Consider the following 20225-nt stretch of genomic DNA (forward strand, 5'->3'; position numbering starts at 1 on the left):
GAAACGGCCGACATTGCCAGTTTAAACGCGTTATAATCCATTTATTACTATGAATTGGGACAACTACTTTTCATATCACTTGACAACGTAATGGTGAGAGCTTATTTTATTCTGACAGTATAACAGGTGAATAAAGAAAATTTTTTCTGATGTATTTACAGATATATAAAAATATAAAAAAATAATTATGCATGTAAAATAACTTACACATTAAAAAACTGAATATCTTGAATTTTTACATTTTTAAAAAGTTTTATTAATCAGTTTCTTACTGTAGTTCAAAAAGCACACTACACATTTCGTTAATTCCACACATGCTAAAGTTTACACAAGTTTTCGGTGCTTTTCTATTATTAGGTTGGTGCAAAAATAATTGCGGTTTTGAAGCATGAACTTTAAAATAATATATCTCGGGTTAAAATGAAATTATTTAATCAAAATAGGAACCATTCGATTCTATACATTTCTGCCAACGTAGTACAAGTTTGTTTATTCAAGTATTATAGAATTCTGGTGTTCTAGAGGCGATGAACTCTTCAACTGCGTTTTCGGCTGCTGCTTGAGCTTTGAAGTTCTTCTCACACAGAAAGATTTCCAGATGTTTGAATAAATGATAATCCGTCGGAGAAATGTCCGGCGAATACGGTGGATGAGGCAAGGTTTCGTATCCTAGTTCATTGAGTTTCTGTACGGTGATTCGTGAAACATGTGGTCGGGCGTTGTCATGCAATAGGATAGGTCCGTTTCGATTGACGAGTATTGGACATAAATCTTTCAACTTTTTATGCATTTTGTCGATTTCGTGGCTGTATTTCACTGATGTAACAGTTTCACCAGGTTTGAGAAAATTATAGTGGATAATCCCTCTTCTGGACCACCAAGTGACCATAACCTTTTTTCGATGAAGTTCTGGCTTCGGAAAATGTTTTGGTCTTTCATTTTGATCTAGCCACTGAGCAGAACGACGTCGATTATCATATAAAATCCATTTTTCATCGCATGTTATGATCCGATCAAGAAACGGATCGTTTGTGTTCCGTAACAGCAGAGCAGAGCAAATCTCAAACCGACGAAACCTCTGGCTTTCGTTCAGCTCATGCGGTACCCACTTATCAAGCTTTTTGCATTTACCGATTCCTGATAAATGGCGAATAACTGTTGAATGGTCAACATTTAGTACCTCTGCAACCTCACGAGACGTTTTACGTGGATCTGATTCGATAATGGCCTTTAATTCGTCATTGTCGATCAGAGAAGGACGTCCGCGACCCTCTGCGTCTTCAAGACTTTCGTCACCATTACGAAACTTCTGAAATCAATGTTGAGCCGTACGCTCAGTCACAGTTCCTTGGCCAAATGCCTGATTAATATTGGGAGCAGTTTCTGCAGCTTTTCGTCCCAGTTTATACTCATACAATATCATCGTTCGAATTTGTTTGTTTTCCATCTTCACTTTCCTGACCAAATACAGCTACAAATAAACAGGCAGAAACAAGTCACAGACATACATCGATAAAGCCAACTTCACGCTTTGACATGGTATACTACATGAACATAGTTACAAAACATCTCACTTCAGAGAGGTAACTCAAGTTTTTAATCGCGAAAACCGCAATTACTTTTTGCACCAACCTAATATTTACTTTCTAGAATAACTTATTACAGATAGATAGAAAATCATGACATCTGTGAAACACAGACGATGCTGTACCACAATCAATATATACTATAAATAAAAATGGTAAATATTAGCTACATACGGTATCAGTCGTATTCAAAAATAGACGGATCGACAAAAACAAAACAGAAAACAAACCCGATACAATCTTTCTTAAGAGCGGTCACAATTTATCTACATCGCACAACCTTTTAAAATGAACGACTGACGGCGAAAAACTACTTATCACCTTAAAAGTGCCAAGATTATTAACCTTTTAGGTACGGCTGGACTTACCGCGGTGCAGTACTGCTGTACGACTAGCTTTGCCACGGACTGCACGTAAACGACGTTAGTACCGTAAATGGTGATTTTAATCTGCAAAATTATATTACAATTATTTTATAATATAACTTTGCAGATTAACAAAATAATGCAGTACTAACGTAAACGGTGTTTGATTCTTTCCACTATGCATTCAGCCATGTTTACAAACAAATAATGTACAAGATTTACAATGTGAGATAAACAAGTAAGTCACTATAGTGTCATGTCGTTTAAAAGTGTCACTTGCAGTAATAGGAGGAAAGTACGAATAGGTTAACAACTTACCTAACGTTGACCCATTAATCTTTTTATTAATTTACAATTCTTTCGCTCGTCATCTGGACCACGAAATTGACTCCATACTGTAAGGAAAAAAGCAAATATCAGAAAAGTGACGACTTTGTCTTTAATTCCTGTACGCAAACGTTGTCTACAGACATTTGTCCGTAAATAGTACACAGATAGTCGTCAGATAATCTCAAACAGTCAAGTAACAGCTGATTTTAGTCTGCAAAATTATATTATAAAGTAGTTGCAAAAAGTAGCTCCTTAATTTTACAAAAACCGAAGAACTGAATATAACAAAATAACGGTAAAAGTTTGATCAATCCGTACCAATCCATATTGTTTTACTCAGAAAACGAAGATACATGCATTAAAAAATTGGCTATTTTTTAATACGTCTACTCTGAAGTGACATCAAATCTTTCTAACTGCAAAACTGAAGTTACTACCGCTCATAAATATGTGGACACTTGGCTTGTATGATGAAAATGTGATGTTTTGTAAAAATTACCTTGTCCATCGAGCTTCAATATCCCCCAAGGCATATTTATTGCAGACTTATAATAATTTCGTAATGTCTGATAACATTTACTATATATTCGATAAGTGTTCTGATACTCATCAGCGGGAGTCTATGTACCTTCCTGTACTTCACTGTTACTATTACTGTTCACAAAAAGAAGTAACATCAACCATTAAAATTACATTCTTAAATATCTTAGAGATTACAGAGTTCTATGTTCATATTACGCTATTGAAACAATTTTCATAGGTAAATAACGTTCTAATTAACCTTTTTGTTACTCAGGGGACTATAATCACTAAAAGTCGTGCGCGCACTCTGTATTAAAGGTGACTATAGTCACCCACTGCTGGGCGCCTCTTGTATTCTACAAGTGGTTACAGTCATCCGTAAAAATTTCGTATTGAATTTAATTTAATTTAATTAATTTACTTAATTACACGCATTAATTAAGCAGATGTTACACTGTTTGCGGCAAAGTGTAGACTCGCAACTCAAATCTCGCTTAAAACGGCAGCATACTAGCCGCCAACTCTGTCGTAGCAAAAGAATTTAGGATCCTCAGCGATTTAGGAACTTAAAGAAACTGCTGGAATAAAAAATGTCAGTGTAAATTTATGCCAGCGAGACGGTTCCTGTGGCTTCAAGTTACAGACGGTTCTATCGAAAACGCAGGGACAATCTCGTAAACAACTAAATTTCCCAGATCACGCTTTGACAGTTAGCAGTTTCGTCAATTGACCTGAGGAAATCTTGGCTACGCTAAGGACAAAACATGGCCAGTGTCTTTACTTCTAACCCCGACAGCCAAGGCAGGCGCGCCTAGGCGCTGAGGCTGTGGGGTTCTAACGGCGACGGTACCACCATTTTTTTTTTTTTTTTTTTTTTTTACGTGATGGAATGCATTTACGCACACCCCCGCCATCCTCCAGTGTGGGAGGAGTGGGGCGGGGGTAGTGTGGGACTCATCCCCAATAGGGCAAAGCCCAGGGGAAATACCCACAAAACCCTGACGGTGGTCAGGCTCGGCGCTATGCGGGGAGGCACCGGGATCTCTTGCGAACACAACCGGTACCTCCCCAGCGCCAGCTCCGCCAGTTAACGGCGGAGCGCCCTCTCTGTGGTGGGGGAAACGGGAGCTCCCCCCCCACCGGACCACGGGTGCCACAGTCCCGCGATCCCAACAGTCCCTTTTAGTCGCCTCTTACGACAGGCAGGGATTACCGTGGGCGTATTCTATTCCCCGCCACACAGGGAGGCGCGACGGTACCACCAGAGCCAACCTGCACGGGATCTGGCGAAAGTCAGCGGCTCTACCTCCTCGTGGTCCCCGCTGGACAGCGCTGCGCGGCGCTCAAATAAAAGCCGCCGACTAAACGAGCCGCTTCCCGAAAGAGTAGACCCAACTTGCTCAATGACTCTCACGGATGAGGGCAGAGTTTTTCCAAGCACCTACGCGTCTTAAAATTTAAAAAATGTGTGCTCCCTCGGACGTGGTTAGCGAGAAATGTATGAGCCAACAACATCTCGCAGGCAAAGTCGATAGGGCCGGGGGGGGGGGAATCCTCGAGGAGCGACGGGTCGCAGTGTGTGACCAGAATGCCAAACACAACTGTCTTTACTTCTATGATTCGTCCAACGAGACGAGACAGTAAAACTAACCAAAACATTCACATGCTAAGCCCATCTATTTTTTGCTAACTATCTCTATCCCTGGTCCACCTAAATGATCATCACCTTCCTTTGTTTATAGTTGCTGACTGGACTCGTTGGATGAGATAAAGAATCTTTACAGAACAGAATTCATTCAGCCTCAGAGGCGTTCAGATTAGTTCAACCACAGTACAGTACTGCTTCGTGCGGTGGGAATATTACTGCTGATTTTATATAGCAATAACGCTTCCGGGTTAACGATGCAGAACAATTTAATAGAAAACTGATTATTGTAGAAAATTCAGAGTTGGCAAGTACGAAATACAAAATTCGAAATGTTCTTAAATTTCAGTTCGGAAGTTCCTTCTAGTTTATTTGGAAGCCCATTTCGTTCACTATGATATTCCAGTCAATTGTGGTTGTAAGATCAGTTAGTTCACTTTGAAAGTCCAGTCAATTTCGTTTGGTGGTCTAGTTCATTCTACTTGAAAATGTACTTTAAACGTAGGTAACCTGAGGTCCTTCCAACAAGATGTTGTAGGGATGAATTCGGCCCGGTGGGGGGGGGGGGGGGGAAAAAGGAAAAATGATTTCCGAATTGTGCAACGCCTAGTGACCACGTGACTTCGCTTTCTCACATAGGTCACGCAGGATGTTGGACAAAGACAAATCAAGATTGCCTTTACGTTTCGTGCGGGCTTACGAAGCGTCTACTGCCATGAGAAAAGATACGACTGGTCTATCCTTCGTCGCTAAACAGAACTATTCTTTCCTAGTCATGCCTCAAGTCCTTAATGAAGGATTCTAAGTACATACCAAAGCACGCTAATAAATATCTGAAAATGGCAGGGTCCACCTTAACTGCACCGTAAACCCAGACAACTATCTACATATACCTGAAACAATTCTTTCTAGACAGTAGAATTAGATGATACAGAGATTAGCTAGCACAGGAACAACTACAACAACCATTTCACTGTATCATATTAATATCGTAAATACATGGTAACCCATTCGAAGTGATACACGCAGTTATCTCCTAAGCTATTTGTTGTAGCAAAAATGTTTCAAGCACAGCTTACTTGGTTTCAAGGGGGTGGCCATGTTATTGTGATCACAAATTTTATCTAGATGGATGTGCCTTCGAGATTTCAAGGTCACTTTGGTTTTTTAAATAACACCATATGTTTTTGAAGCACCAAAATATTATAGGTCGATAAATTCGTCATAACGGTCTACACTTTTATCTGAATAAAAACATATGGTTCTGTTTAAGAAAAGTAAAGGTCACTTTAATATCTCAAAGACACGTCCACCTAGATAATATTTGTGACCACTACAAGACGTTTCCCTTCAAACTAAGTAAAGTTTGGTTGAAACATTTTTTTCCTTACAAATAGTTTAGGAGATAATTGGGAGTATCACTTCAGAAAGGGTTACCCTGTATAGTCGATTAAACCATATGTAATGAATCAGTTTATTAGTCTTTGCAAAGAGAGAGAGAGAGAGAGAGAGAGAGAGAGAGAGAGAGAGAGAGAGAGAGAGAGAGAGAAAAAGAAATCGAGAATCAGGTAATAGAAAATGATCAAAAGTATGGGTTTTTCGCAGTAAGATGACTGTTTTAAGAGGCTGTGCGTCGTAAATAATATATGAAATACTGAAACGGAAGTGTATTTGCATTTAATCGTTACTCATTGTTTCAGATCCGAGTATCGCCACAGGACCAGTCTTTGTCGCTCCAGTTGGAAATCAAACGGCCGCGATTGGCCGCGAAGTCGTTTTTTCCTGCAGCGTTCGCAACATAGGGAAGTACAAGGTAATGGCGTAGAGAATGGGCAGTATAAAACCGAACGAAGTACTACGATTAAATTCTCGCGCGTTCGTAACGGTCGCACTATATTTCAAAATGGAGCCTGGACGATTCTCGAATATCCGCAGATGAGACACTGAGAAAACGTTATGTGTAATACTTAATAACTTGAGCTTTATTTAGTTTTCTATCATTGGAAGGGACATTTTATGGAATCTAATATTACAATATAAGATTTATATCCTGTTTTTATAGTTTCCTTGATTATATCGTCGGTTTGCTAGATTGTGACACAACTAATAAAGGTATTTCGGTACCCCAAAAACTTCACTTTTTTTCAACTAGTCAGGATCATACGGGATCTCAATGGAAGCATCTGGAAATTTTTCGTTTCTGCTAATATGTGGTTTTTCTCGGTGAAACCACCCTTTCAAAGTTAATGTGTGTTTTGTTATTTTTCTGTATACCTTGAAAGCTGTAGCAGCTATGAAGAAACTGTTACAACGAAAATTTAATGGTTTTTTACGCTGTATAAAAGTGTGCAATGAAATTGTATAAAATTTATGTAGTCATTAATCTATTTATTTAAAAAACAAATTTTTGTCCATTTCATTGCGCACTTTTATAGAGCATAAGAAACCATTAAAATTTCATTCTAACAGTTTTTCGTTATCTGCTATAATTTTCAAGATATACAGGAAAATAGGAAAACACATCTTAGCCTTTTATTTTTGTTTTTTTCACATCGCAAGAACAGAATATCAGCAAAAATGAAAAATTAGCCCGATACTTTTATTCAGGTGCCTTACAAAATTGAGTAGTTTAAAAATAATCACAATTTTCGGGATACCGATGTTCCCTTGTAAAAAAAGTAAATCATTCAGGAAATCGGTTTGAAATTCTTTCGTGATAGAAAATTATTAATTGCTCAAAGATGTAGCAATGAAACTTTTTTTGTTTTACAATTCAGATAATAGTGTTTAAATGTTGAATGTCTCTAATAAAATATTGGTTATGTTTATTGCTTACTATTAAAAAATAAACTAAATTGATAACTTTTATATATGATACTGAGATTACATTATTACAGGGGTTCTTCGTGAAAGTAAATCTCATTGTATTTTTAGATTGAATTTTCATTACTACTGGAGTTAATTTTTACAAATATCTCATAATTAACGAATTTGCGTCACTCTTCTAGCAAATCGACGATATCTAATTATAATATTTAAAGTATATTTTTTATTTTACGTTACATAACTTTTTACTTAAAAACTTTTTACATAAAAAGTTTCTGTTATATGCACAGAATATACGTTTTCTATTTGAAAATCGAAAAGCATACGCAAAGCAAGAGCAGTTTTACGTTTCAATCAAGCAACTGTTTCGATACGATTCCCATTTCCTTTCCATTTATCCGTATAAATATCTAGTTTCTCCAGTACGAACTCTTTGATATTTGTTTCGATCTATACGATGAAAACTAGTAAAGATTCATCTATAACTAAACTGAAAGTATTAAGTTATATAAACTTCAACCATTTGTGATAATTTCACACGATTTAGTTACAGTGGCCCGCATTAATATTCGCATACCTTGATACTAAAGAAGTTATTGCTGTATATCTTTTAATAGCAAATATATATCATTTAATAGCAAATCGTTGTTCTGTAATAAGTTAAAAGATTCATTTTACTTGCTGGAAACACAGCATTCATTTATTTAATTTATATACTTTTCTTATTAATGAACGATAGACGAAATAAAGCTTAATATTGACGTGGCAAAAATATTCGTACATTCTACAAAGCATAATGGTCTTATTTAAAATATATATATATATATGCTTCAACAAGAGTAATTCAATTTCAATATTTTGCTGGATTGCCCTTTTATTTCATTACTATACTGCGGATGTTTATGCATTTATAACATTCTTTAACTTGGAAAATACAATAAAATAAAGGCTTTAATGAAGTTTAATACTATCGCGTGTTACTATTAACGTAGTAAAGCCTCCAGCAGAGAATTTCAAATTCTACTCCATTTTAATTTTCAGGCATTAATGTTTCAAATTTTGAACATGTATAAACTTCCGCAGTCTAAGAAGTACTTCAAATGTTCGGCCATACCAGAAATGATTTTAAGTACTTTAACGGAATACGTGATTATTCTCCAGTCAATTGTAATTTTAATTCTTCTTTAGACTTTATGGGTGATGTTCTGATACGACGATCTAAGTAATCCCATAATATTGTAAACAAAATATAAAGATAATATTAAGCACGACATACTTTCTGCCAGAAATAATACGAAAAGAATACCTTCAATTAGCATTGCCCTGAAGAACAACAATGTACTTTTACACTAAAGACACTCAATCAATTTATGACGATGAATAATCGCGCACGGAATTTAATTCGAGGAAAGCAAACAAGTCGAGTAGTTAAAAAAAGTAATCCACCACGCAGGTATTTCCGAGTGACGTGTACGCGGGGATAAGATTGAATCACCGGAAACAAAAACTTCCAGGTTCACCCTTTGCCTCCGAACTCCCATTTCCTCTCGAAGTCTCTTGCATCAACGGGCCACTTAATCTTCATACAACACGGTACGTGCCCGCGCAACCGCGTAAAAGTCAAACAGATCGCACTTAGATCGACTTAAATCGCTTGCACGCGGTACAGCTTGACGAAAAAAAAAATAGAAACTCCAGGAAGGAAGAGTGATTTCGTGCGCATTCTGCCCCACCCCCCCCCACTCCCCGCGCGTTTGTGTACGTGTTTGCGGAAAATTCTTCCTCACCTCAGCTCCATCCTCGCCTTAATCCAGCCTGGGAAACCATCTTCCCCCTGACACTGGCTATATTTAGTAATAAGTTTTCCGATCGAAATCTATATATTCCGGGAGAAGAAGAGGGATGAACGAGGAAGGGAAGCGAAGGTAAAAAGTGCGAAAAACGAAGAACGAAAGGAGGGGTGGGGAGGAGGAAGAACTAGAAAAGAGTGAACAGGGTGACAGGGAGTGGGTGGTAGAGGAAAGAGTGAGATTGTGGCGAAAGCAGAGACGGAGACACATTTTCTCTAGCGACAGATTCCACCCGTAAAGTATCCATCGAGATGAAATATTCGGTCTATAGAAAGCCACTCAAGGCGGCTTGGCAGGCAGGGAAGGATTAAGATAAGCTCGGCCCCTCGTCATGTCCAAATAGATTCCAAGGATCTGCTCCCCGGTGAAAGTGCTGGCTAATCTTACGTTGTTTTACTTTAATTTTCTGTTTTGGCTGTTATAACTTGATCGTCGTCCCGTTGAAATAAAGATGAACGGAAGTCTGGTCTTGTGGATTTAGAACTTTTACCGGTTGGTACTTCGCGAAACTTCGGACGGTGTCTTGAAGTGCGTGGTTCTTGTCGAACGAGACCTTCAATTTGTTAAATTTCTTGGAGGAATGGTAAGATTGTGGCATGGAATTATCTGTTTTTAAAGGATAAATGAAAAGTGTTCGATTAGTCATGAAAGTTTATGATCGTTTTTCTTCTGTTATTAATTTTCGTCGGATTGTATTGTTCCTTTCTTAGGGTTTCAGTGAAACCCTTTCTTTCATTTAAGTTCTGTGCATGGCGTCGTTTATCTTGCTTAGCTACGAATATAGAAAACGGTAAAGGGGATGGTGAATCACATAACAAGATTTATTTTCACATTACCTCGGTTACTTTTCCTAAAGGTATAATGATGCATTAGTTGCACTTGCAACCATCTGACAAAAAAAAAGTTTAGAATAAAGTTGCAGAGTATGAAGTGTACAATAGATATCAGTAAACAAAATTTCGAAAGCAGTTTGTTTTCATAGCGAAATCAAGTTCACCTTGGATTTTACAAATAGAGACACATGTTTCTTGTTACCATATTTAGAGGACATCGAGACGAATTCAAAACATATATTACATGATATTTTTACGCGCTGCGAATGGTAGCCAACGTTACCGCGGGAACTCAGCCGGCAGACTTGCGCTCTGATTGGTCGGGATTTTTCGTTAATATCTCGTTAACAAAGCCTCGGATAACATTTTTGCTAAGGAAAAACTTGTTTCAAAACACCTCACGAGTCTCCCATTTCCGGGTCCTCCAACATTTTTGTTACCACCTGTATTTTATTGACAAGCCGGAGGGCTAGGGTGTTAGGCCTATAGCTTTGACCTCATGTCTATGCAAACGTTTTGAAAGTCTTATTAAAAATAGATTGCAGTTATGGTTTGAATATCACAATCTCCTCTCAAGAAACCAATCAGGATTTAGAAATGATAAATCGTGTATTGACAACTTAGTTAATCTCACACTTTAAGTAAACCAGGCTTCGTCATATCGCAAAGATTTACTTGCGGTTTTTTTTAGATGTGTATGGCGTCTTTGATAACGTTCTTAGTGATATATTACTGTAAAGTCTCGCTTCCCTCGGTTGCTCTATCAGCATCGTAAAATTAATAAAATTCCTGGCACACCAAAGAATAATCTATACCATCTTACTAGAAGAATATTACAGAACAACAAGCAAAGGTGTGCCGCAGGGATGCGTTCTTAGTCCCCTCCATTACCTTATTTATGTTCGAAAGATTGCTAATAATCTTCCCAAGAGTGTTACGGTGTCACAATTTCCAGATGACATTGCTATCTCAAGAATTTCACCGATAAACAGATGTAAAAGTGTTCTAGAGATAGCGATCAAAATCATAAAAAGAAATGTGTATAACTTAGGGTTGGAATTGGCTCCCCACAAAACCGGTTTTTTGCACTTTAACCAAAAAAATATTAAGCCTGGAGAAACTATAATACATTCAAGATTAATGGCTGCGTTACGAAATCTAGCAAAACAGCCCGCTTTCTAGGTATACTATTCTAGGTATACTAAAGCGAGTAACAACTGCAAATCAAATTTATTTGAATCCCCTCACATACAAGCATCGACGGAAACGAGGCGGCAGATAAATTAGCAAAAAACGCGATCAAAGATTCTCAGACAAAATCCATAATTATTATATCATTTACAGACTATTACGGGAGTTATAAAAGAGAAGCGACGAGCGAAACAAATAAAATTCTTGTAGAACAAGCTTCCACTAAAGGGAAAAAATTCGTCGAATTGTATCACAACGACTCTTCAATGTCATGGTTCTCTAAAAAGGGGTTCGCGCGTGACTTTATTATAGTTACAATCAATCAAAGTCCAGCGGATCACTACAGTCTTGCAGCCTCCCTCGCTAGGGTGGATTTAGTAAAAAGCTCTAAATGCGAATGTCGAGAAGAAGACCAAGATCTAAACCACTTAGTTTAACAATGTTCGTTATATAACACACAGCGGAAAGAATTGATCCATAAATTATTAGGTATAAAAATGCAGTTACCACAAAAAATCGAAAATCTCATTGCTGGACTACATATTCAAGCTTGTACTTGTATATTCAACTACTTAAAAGAATGTCACAAATCTGTATGAAACGATACGTACCATGTCACCTGTATAATGTATAATAAATGTAAAACAGAAATAAGCTTCATTAGAAACTTGACATGCTATAAATAAAAAAAACAATTGAGTGTGATTTTTAATGGTTTCATATTAATTAATCATACGTATACATGCATCGAACATCGAAATTGTTTGAAACTGAAAGTGATCGGGAAACGTTCATTATAATTGCAGGACTAGGATCCAAGAATATACGAAAAGAATTAAACATTATATATTGGTGGCGATTACGCGTAGCTACGGCATTAAAGAGCCGATGTAAGCGAGCAATGGTTGCGTGGCAGTAAAACACCGTGCACACATTGCCGACGGATATTTTCCCCATCTGTTCGAATTAAAAACCGTTCCGACATTTTTTCTGGACGGTTCCTTCTTCAAAAATGTCTGCAGAATCCGATACTGTGCTAGGTAAAAACCTTTTCGTAAAAATGCAAAAATAGTGCATAGAAAGTACGCAATCTGTTCTTTTTTAAACTTTCACGGTCATTTACAATCATTGGAAATTACACAATTTAATAACTGTATACAGACTATTCTCGATTATCGTCCGGTTTGTTTTACACGATTATTGTCCCTCAACTTTTGTTGCCGAGGCTCGGGCTTCGAATTTACGAGGGTCTGAAGTATTTCTCCCTACAAGATTATTGTCCAGGCGTGCACCCAAGTTCGGGACAATAATCGAGAGGAGTCTGTACACTGATATATTCAGAAAACTCTCATCTATCTTCAAAATTAAATTGAACTTTCTAGCGTTTTTTTAGTTTTTCACGGAATACGTAATTTTTACCTAAAACCAAGTGTTTTTTCAAAAGCTCATGTTTTTCAAAAACTGAGGGAGGTGGAGAAATTTTGCTTCCGGATTCGTGATCCGGATGAGAAAGTTTAAAACGATCTCAAAGAACAGTGTAATTTATCTATCCAAAGAAACCTTGTGTATGTTAAATGGTTATTACTTTAATGGTTAAAATGAATATTTTTCTTAATATTTACGTAGTTACAATACCTACCTATTGCATTATTATTATAACAGATACATGATTCAATAATTCATCGATACAGTACCACATTTAAGCTCAATTAGTGCATTCTGATAATAAACGTCAATTTTAGGCAACTGATGTTTATAGACTATTCTACTTCATTCTAATTTCCTGAAAGTTACTTCGTATCAAGTTTGCGACTTTATTGTGTCACAAAAAAATTAGACTGTTGTAAGAAAATAAGAATAGAGAATGAAATATATCTCCATATGATAATTTTTACACCAGATGATCTTCTAAATAACCTGTCAAATGTTTTTATACTCGTCCTAAAACACCCCTGGATTCTCATCGTTCTCGGATATCCTGTAATGTGGTCCCACAGGAGTAAAAAAGTTTTTCGAGGGTGGTTTTCATTAGAAGTCAGGGTAAACCTAATATAAAAACTAACGAAATAAGAACATAGGGCAAGCTGCCTCCTCTTGACCAACAGCATCCACCTATTCTCTCCCCCCAGATTGTTCATTGTTGATCGAGAATATCCCCTTGTATTACCTTTCGACCCTCTAAGTCGTGATCCATCGACTCAGATAAATTAATCATCCTCACTCAGCCAAAAAATAGAAAACGAAGTTTCCATTCCTATCGAACGTCAGATGTATACCCTCGTAAAGACAGTCAACTCCATAGGAAGAAAAAATACACAGAAGGGACCAACAGAATCGTTTCGCCCAAATGGTTACAAGATCATAAAGGATCACATGCATCGAATGATATGGAGAATCGGTTCCAAAACTGGTTCGGTCGATATACACGAAATTCAAAAAAAGCCATAAGATGGTATTATCCCTTGGACACTGTAGAACAGTCTGTTGATTGTCTAAGATAATAAACTGAAAAAGGACGAAAGGAACAGTATTGGTGTTACTTATAACTAGACTGCGAAAGTTTATGCAAATTCACAATTTCAGATAATAGTATCTAAAAATTACAATGGGACAGAATTTTGAACTTGACATTAGGGCTTTTACCACGTTATTTATAACACATAAATAGTATTAAAATTTATTAATGTTCATTTTATTCTATTTTCATAGTTAAGAGCTGCTATAAATGCATAAAGATCCGCAGTCTACAAATAACAAAATGAGTAGAAGAGACGAAAAGGAATATACAGAATGGATCATTTAAATTGATCCCCATGAATGTTTTCGAAATGTTATTGAATGTTTTAACAAGTTAAATGATTTCATAGGGAATATAATTTGATATGAACAGTCTTTTGAAGATGAATACGTTAAAGATAGATGAAGGTCAATTTTGTTTTTCCAAATGGTGTCATTTAGGAGACATTTTAATTTCGAAATTGCGAAGTGTCACTAGTAATATGTACGATGTTTGCCTGCTTAACACTAGAACTACCCACGATAAACGTATACTTATTTCTATTCGATACATAAATATAACAAACATTTGAAAATATACAAATATATAAATAACTAATTTCTTCATTTTTATGCTACAATGAAAATTGTGAAAAATCTGGGAAAATGTATGGTTGTAACATTTTAATCATCGTTATAAAAGTGTGCTTACCAGTCATTTTGACTGCTTTTATAGTTCTAGTGTTAAAGTTAATATACAAAGTGTAAGGGGCCGAAAATGGAGGATTATCGTACCGGTAAAAATTACAACTTTATTTAACACGACACGTAGAACTGCACTCTCGTCTAGCTGGCAACTCAGTGCTTTCTCCGCGCACGATGCTACGTCGCGTCGCGTCGCGTCGCGTCGCCTCGTGGCCGTATCGTCGATGGCATTTGTTTTCTTACCGCGTGCTCTCTCGAAGGTTTGAAAATGCCTTAATGATTTACATATGCATTTATAATATAATTATGCTATACAAAAAGTACATCCTTCAGCTTGTATGTAAATATGTTCTTGGTTTCTAAATGGCCTATCAATCCTTTCTAGCATTTTTGTCGAAATTTATTAGCATGCTATCGATATATACGTAAGCATGAGATATCAAATGTCACACGTGCTAACTATACAGAAATTGTGTACCACTTCGCAGCATAGAAATGAAAATATCTCCTAAACTAATGGTTCTTTAGCATAAATAGCTAATACATTTTTATAGCGAATAACGGGCTGTATCGATTAATGCATAACGATTCCGTTAAAAGAAAACAAATTCCACCTCCATATGTCCTCCACGCACCCACCTACAAAAAAAATTACATCAAATTATTTCCCCTTAGAAACCCGTCCGACTCTTATCTGAAATATTTTTCAGTGTGATCGACAGTTTCGAAGATATTTCCTGATATACACCCTGTACAACGTACGCTGTCCTATCTGCATGTCCGCAGATAATAGAAGTAGGTGCGTCCTCTCTAGACAACATTCCAGTTCTTGAAACTCCAGCGTCGATTTCGGTCGCTCGCCACCTCCTTTGGCGAATTTGGTGTGGCCATACACTTGAAATCGTTGCTTAGTTACTTCGTTACCACTAGCTGGCTTGCGCAACTTCACCGGAGTATTACAAAGTCCGTCTTGAGACAAGTAGTCTCGAAAGTTATGCCCTTCTCTGGCTCCAGAACGTATCCTCATCATGATGAAAGGCGACCCACTCGGTGCGCCAAGTTGACAATGTGTAAGAAATGTGTCATAGAGAACGGTCAATCTTCCACTTCTATCTTTATTACTTCATACTTCACAGTCCCCTCCAGTCCTACTATCAGGAGGTTATGAATTGGGGGGTCAGGACGACACAGTCTCGCAGATCACTCTACTGTAGAACATCAATCCAGAAAGCGTACCCCATAAGTTTCTACCCCCTGATGGTAGCTCTCTAACAAAGTTCTTTATCATTCCTGCTACTCTATAGCCACTGACTCAATCATTCAGTTTCTCCAACGGAATATCCGATCCGTCATATGTAAATTTATTGTATTCCAAAATCCTATTACCTTGAAATATTTTCGTGAGATTTTGACCATCTTGGGTCTTCTAAACTTAATATTGCCTTTACCTTGCCCATTATCATGCCCTTGTTAATTTAAATAACACACTGATTAGCAATTTCGAACCTCAAGATCATTTTATTTTCTATGCTTGCAGACATTGATATTCTTTTAGAGCCACTGAAAATTTTTGTTGCATATTGTAGTAACTAATAAAACACAGGTTCAGCCTAATATATTGACCTACGGATCACTTTGAATTCGAACAGAAATACTAGCTATTTGTCAGGTGATAATCCACATTATCCTGTGAAGTATGGTAACCACAGACATTATCTTCATAGATGAAATTATCATTTTTCGTCATCTACAAATTAAACAATCAAAGTGTTAGTAAACGAGTGATTCCAAACAATTGAGTGATAATGTAGATACACACAAAATCCCAATTGTAATTGGATATTTTATTAGTAAATACATACACGTATGTCTGTTGCTGTTTTTAGATCATAAGGACGTAGATTAGGTTGTCCCATCGCACAAAGATGATGTTTTAATGATTCAAGATATATCAGAGATGTAGTTACATTTCTTTCATCCTCAATAACTAAACAGACCAACTCTTTTAAATGCTTTCACGATTGCCATAATCCTAAGAAAGCTTTCGCTTTTCGACATCGCTCTTCCTCTAACCGTGGACGTTCCCTCCCAGTTTACCGCCAATCTCTAAGCTCCATCTTCATCGTAACCACAGGGCACGGAAGGGAAGGTCCCGGTCTAATAGAGACTCCTTCCACACTTTTCTCCGGTAAGCTATCAACCACTCCGGTCTCATATATTTTTGACTATGCGAATTACTGCATCTTATCCTATATAGGAAATATTGCTCGAATGAAAATTGTCGAATTAGATTTATTATTATTCTTATGAATGCCATGTTTTTTTGTTAATTCATTTTAAGTTAGTGAAACTCGTTGATGCCTTTAAATCAGCTATTTTGTATGATAGTAACCTCTTCACCTGAAAAGACCGATTATTCGTGTTTATTGTGACATACTTATAGTCAAAATAGGTATTTATGAGTGTACAATCACCTAGATAATAAGCTAAAGAAAGAAAGAATTGGTACCTGTGCTATTATCTCTGCCGAAAATTTTTATCTGAAGGCAGATCACGTATTATTTTACGATTCATGCAACTTGTATGTTATTTTACAGTCTAGTCTTTCTAGATATCACATAGTTTAGATTTTAACACAATATCCATCATTGCTCCTAATATTTTCATATTATGCAAGAGACAAAATTACATAGGTATATTGTCGAACTAGATATCTCGGTTCAATGTAATCAGGTCGTATTGCTTATTATAGTTCCATAAACTATCTCGACGTCTCTTTATCTATTAAAATCAAAGAAATATAATACTATTTCTGAATCATCTCAAGAGAAGAGAAATGTATCATATGTATAAAATCTGAAAGTATCAGATTCATCATAATTGTCCATAAAGACGATGTCCAAGAAAACGAAGGACCAATTTTGCCAACTGAGTGCCACGTTTCTTCCAGTGTTAATTGTTTTAAAACAAATTGCCCACATTTTATCGAATTATAGTAATCCATTAATTCATTTAAATTTCATATTTCATTATAGGTCTGAAAATATCTCCTGAAATTTCATCCAATTTCCTATTTACCAGATCACAGAGACATGAAATTGTTCACAAATCGGAACTGCAAATGTCGTGCCCAAATCCGTTGGCAAGCAGTTCTTGAAGACGGATAGCGTTTAGTTCTACCAACAATACAATTGGTTTCACCTGTACGCAGATTGGGTATAGTTCCGGCCGCGATTTCTATAATTCTCGACCTGAAGCGCGCATTCACTGTATGGACTCCGTGACCCTTTCTTAGATCTTCATCGTTCCTATGGTCTGTTTTTCGAAAGATGATGCCTGGGAGGTTGGCCTGCCTCGGCACGTGGCCTGGTGGGGATCGAACGTGAGCTGCGTATTTCGTGCGACGTTGTGACGGTCTCAATGCCACTGTGTGCCTCTTTCCATCTTCCGGCACTTCGGCACGAGAGCCTCTCGCTCAGACGCTCGGTAAACCAACTTACCTACGTATCAATTTAATCCCCTTTTAATATGTTGCTCAATATTTGGGTACAATACATTCTTTCAAAAGAAATAAACTTTTTCTTATTCATGTATTTTAATTCTTGACGTGTGAAAACGTTCAGTGTCTCGTCAACATTCTCCGCCATTTCCAAACAATGGATGATTGACGGGCGCGTGCTGAACGCAGTCCTCACTACTTGAGGTCCTTCGTGAGAGGTTTTATAATACGTGCGATGGAGACAGACGACCATAGACGAGGACGCACGTCGACGGTCGAACCTCATTGGCCAAGACACGAAGAGTGAGAGAGACACAAGTGTAGTGTTTCACAGCAGCGGCTATTATTTTATAACAGAACTCCAATTTAGCTATTTAATCTCCCGTAATAATGTACGCGTTTATTTCTTGTTCGTTTCATTTCAATAGCGTACCTTTTTAATCTTTTCAACACCCTACAATAGACGAAAGTTCCAACATTTGGTCGGCAACCGGTCCCGGTCGCGTTGTACCACCGAGGCAAATAATAATATCGCCATAAACTTGTACTGTTGGGTGATCCCGCAGCCTCGGCTCGGTCAAGCCAAACTTGGCCACGTGATTTTAATTATTTGCAGGCGTACGTTTTGTTCCTAAAGGAACCTTTTCCTCCACCACGAACCTCGGGAAATCCGAGGTATATACCTACTCCTTCAGAGTTCAACCAATAGGAATTCGTGATTTTCGAAAACGTTATTGACAAAGCATATCGCCAACGGAGGTGAAGCACGACGTCAGAAGCGCGCCCGAACTTTTGTAAATATCAGACTCAAACCAGAACTCACCCGGTAAACATCACACACACACACACACGCACACACGCACACAAACACACAATATTGTAAATACAGCCATTAAGAAGCAATTGAAGTGTGCTTTATTTTTGATTTCAATTCTAAGGATCATGTAACGGTTCGGCCATTAAGCGCGAGCATTGCGCGACCTAACATTTTGATGGTTGCTCTGGACCAGCGTAGTTTATTTCACGGTTCCGTTGGCAGCTTCTCTTCTGAAGATGACCGCTCGGCAGCGTCGTGGTCCTGTTGATGTGGTCCAGAGATGATTCCCTTTTCCGATTGGATGATGCGTCCAAACGGCAGCTTCGTGTAATCCCAATGTTTGAGTCCTCAAACTGTCACTTCGACTTTGATCAGTCTACTGTGCACGTAGAGCTGATCCAACGATTGTTACACACGATAATGGTTTCAAAACAAACGATAATTCCGCATCACTTTGTATCCGGCTCGAAGTAACCAAAATGTTAGGTTGCGCAATGCTCGCACTTAATTGCCGAACCGTTACATGATCCTTAGAAGTGAAACCAAAAATAAAGCACACTTTAATTGCTTCTTAATGGCTGTATTTACAATGTTGCGTGTTTGTGTGCGTGTGTGCGTCGGATGTTCACCGGGTGAGTTCTGGTTTGTGTCTGATATTTAGAAAAGTTCGGGCGCGCTTCTGACGTCGGGCTGCACCCCCGTTGGCGATATGCTTTGTCAATAACGCTCGCGCACCGTCGCGCGGCCGAGGTTTCCCGAGTGTGGACGAGGTCTCGCGAGATTCCGTCGCGCTGCTCGTTCCACGAAATATCACGCGAATTCGGCGAAACCAATCATAACACGCACCTGTATCGCGCGATGTCTAACCGCAAATCACCGAGGTGTGCAAAAAAGGACTCTCGGTGCTCGCGTATTGTCCTGCGCCGATAGCCCAGCAGAACTGGAAGAATACCGGTACGGTTCTCACGCGAAAAACCGCAAGTGCCTCGCGCCATTACAACAAATTTATCTCTGTTGCAATCAGCCAACAAATTATATCGAACGCGCATCGCATTCTCGTTCCGTCTTAATTATTGTAACGTTATTGTCCAATAAACGTTCCAAGTGTTCGGTCAATTCTCATAGTTTCGCGTGTGTTTTTCTGGACTCGAGCAAGAGTCCTCCTTCCACCTCCACGCTCAGCGCTGAGCGATCCCAGCGATTTTCAATCGAAATTTGCGGCAATCCGCCCGTTTCGAAACATTTGGTCCTTCGAGCCGGATTGGAGGTGAAAAAAGAAAACCCTTATCATCATGGCCGACCACCTCAACAACCAGACGATGTTGGAACGGACGATTTTGCGATCATTGGACAATTTTAAGAAGATCGGGAAAGCCAACCTGACGGCGGCCAAGGTGCGAACACGTCAATCTGCTCTCGACGAGACGTGGATCGCATTTCGTACCGGACACGTGGCGCTTATCACAGCCATGTCGCAGTAACAACAATCCACGCTGTCCTACATCGCGGACGGCCACTTCGACAGCACAGAGGAGGTCTATTTGGCGACGCGGGACTTCA

At 38.2% G+C, this 20225-nt stretch overlaps 1 protein-coding gene across 1 annotated transcript; it reads right to left on the reverse strand.

Moving 5' to 3' along the window:
* Nucleotides 1-430: 430 nt before the first annotated feature.
* LOC107192306 (histone-lysine N-methyltransferase SETMAR-like) lies at nt 431-15376 on the reverse strand. Its single transcript, XM_015581521.1, is given in 4 exon segments — nt 431-1471; nt 1955-2035; nt 2910-2935; nt 15112-15376. Coding segments are annotated over 4 exon segments (1413 nt in total).
* Nucleotides 15377-20225: the final 4849 nt, after the last annotated feature.

The sequence above is a fragment of the Dufourea novaeangliae genome, unplaced genomic scaffold (genome assembly GCF_001272555.1).
Source record: "Dufourea novaeangliae isolate 0120121106 unplaced genomic scaffold, ASM127255v1 scaffold340, whole genome shotgun sequence".
In the NCBI taxonomy this organism is placed as follows: Eukaryota; Metazoa; Arthropoda; class Insecta; order Hymenoptera; family Halictidae; genus Dufourea; species Dufourea novaeangliae.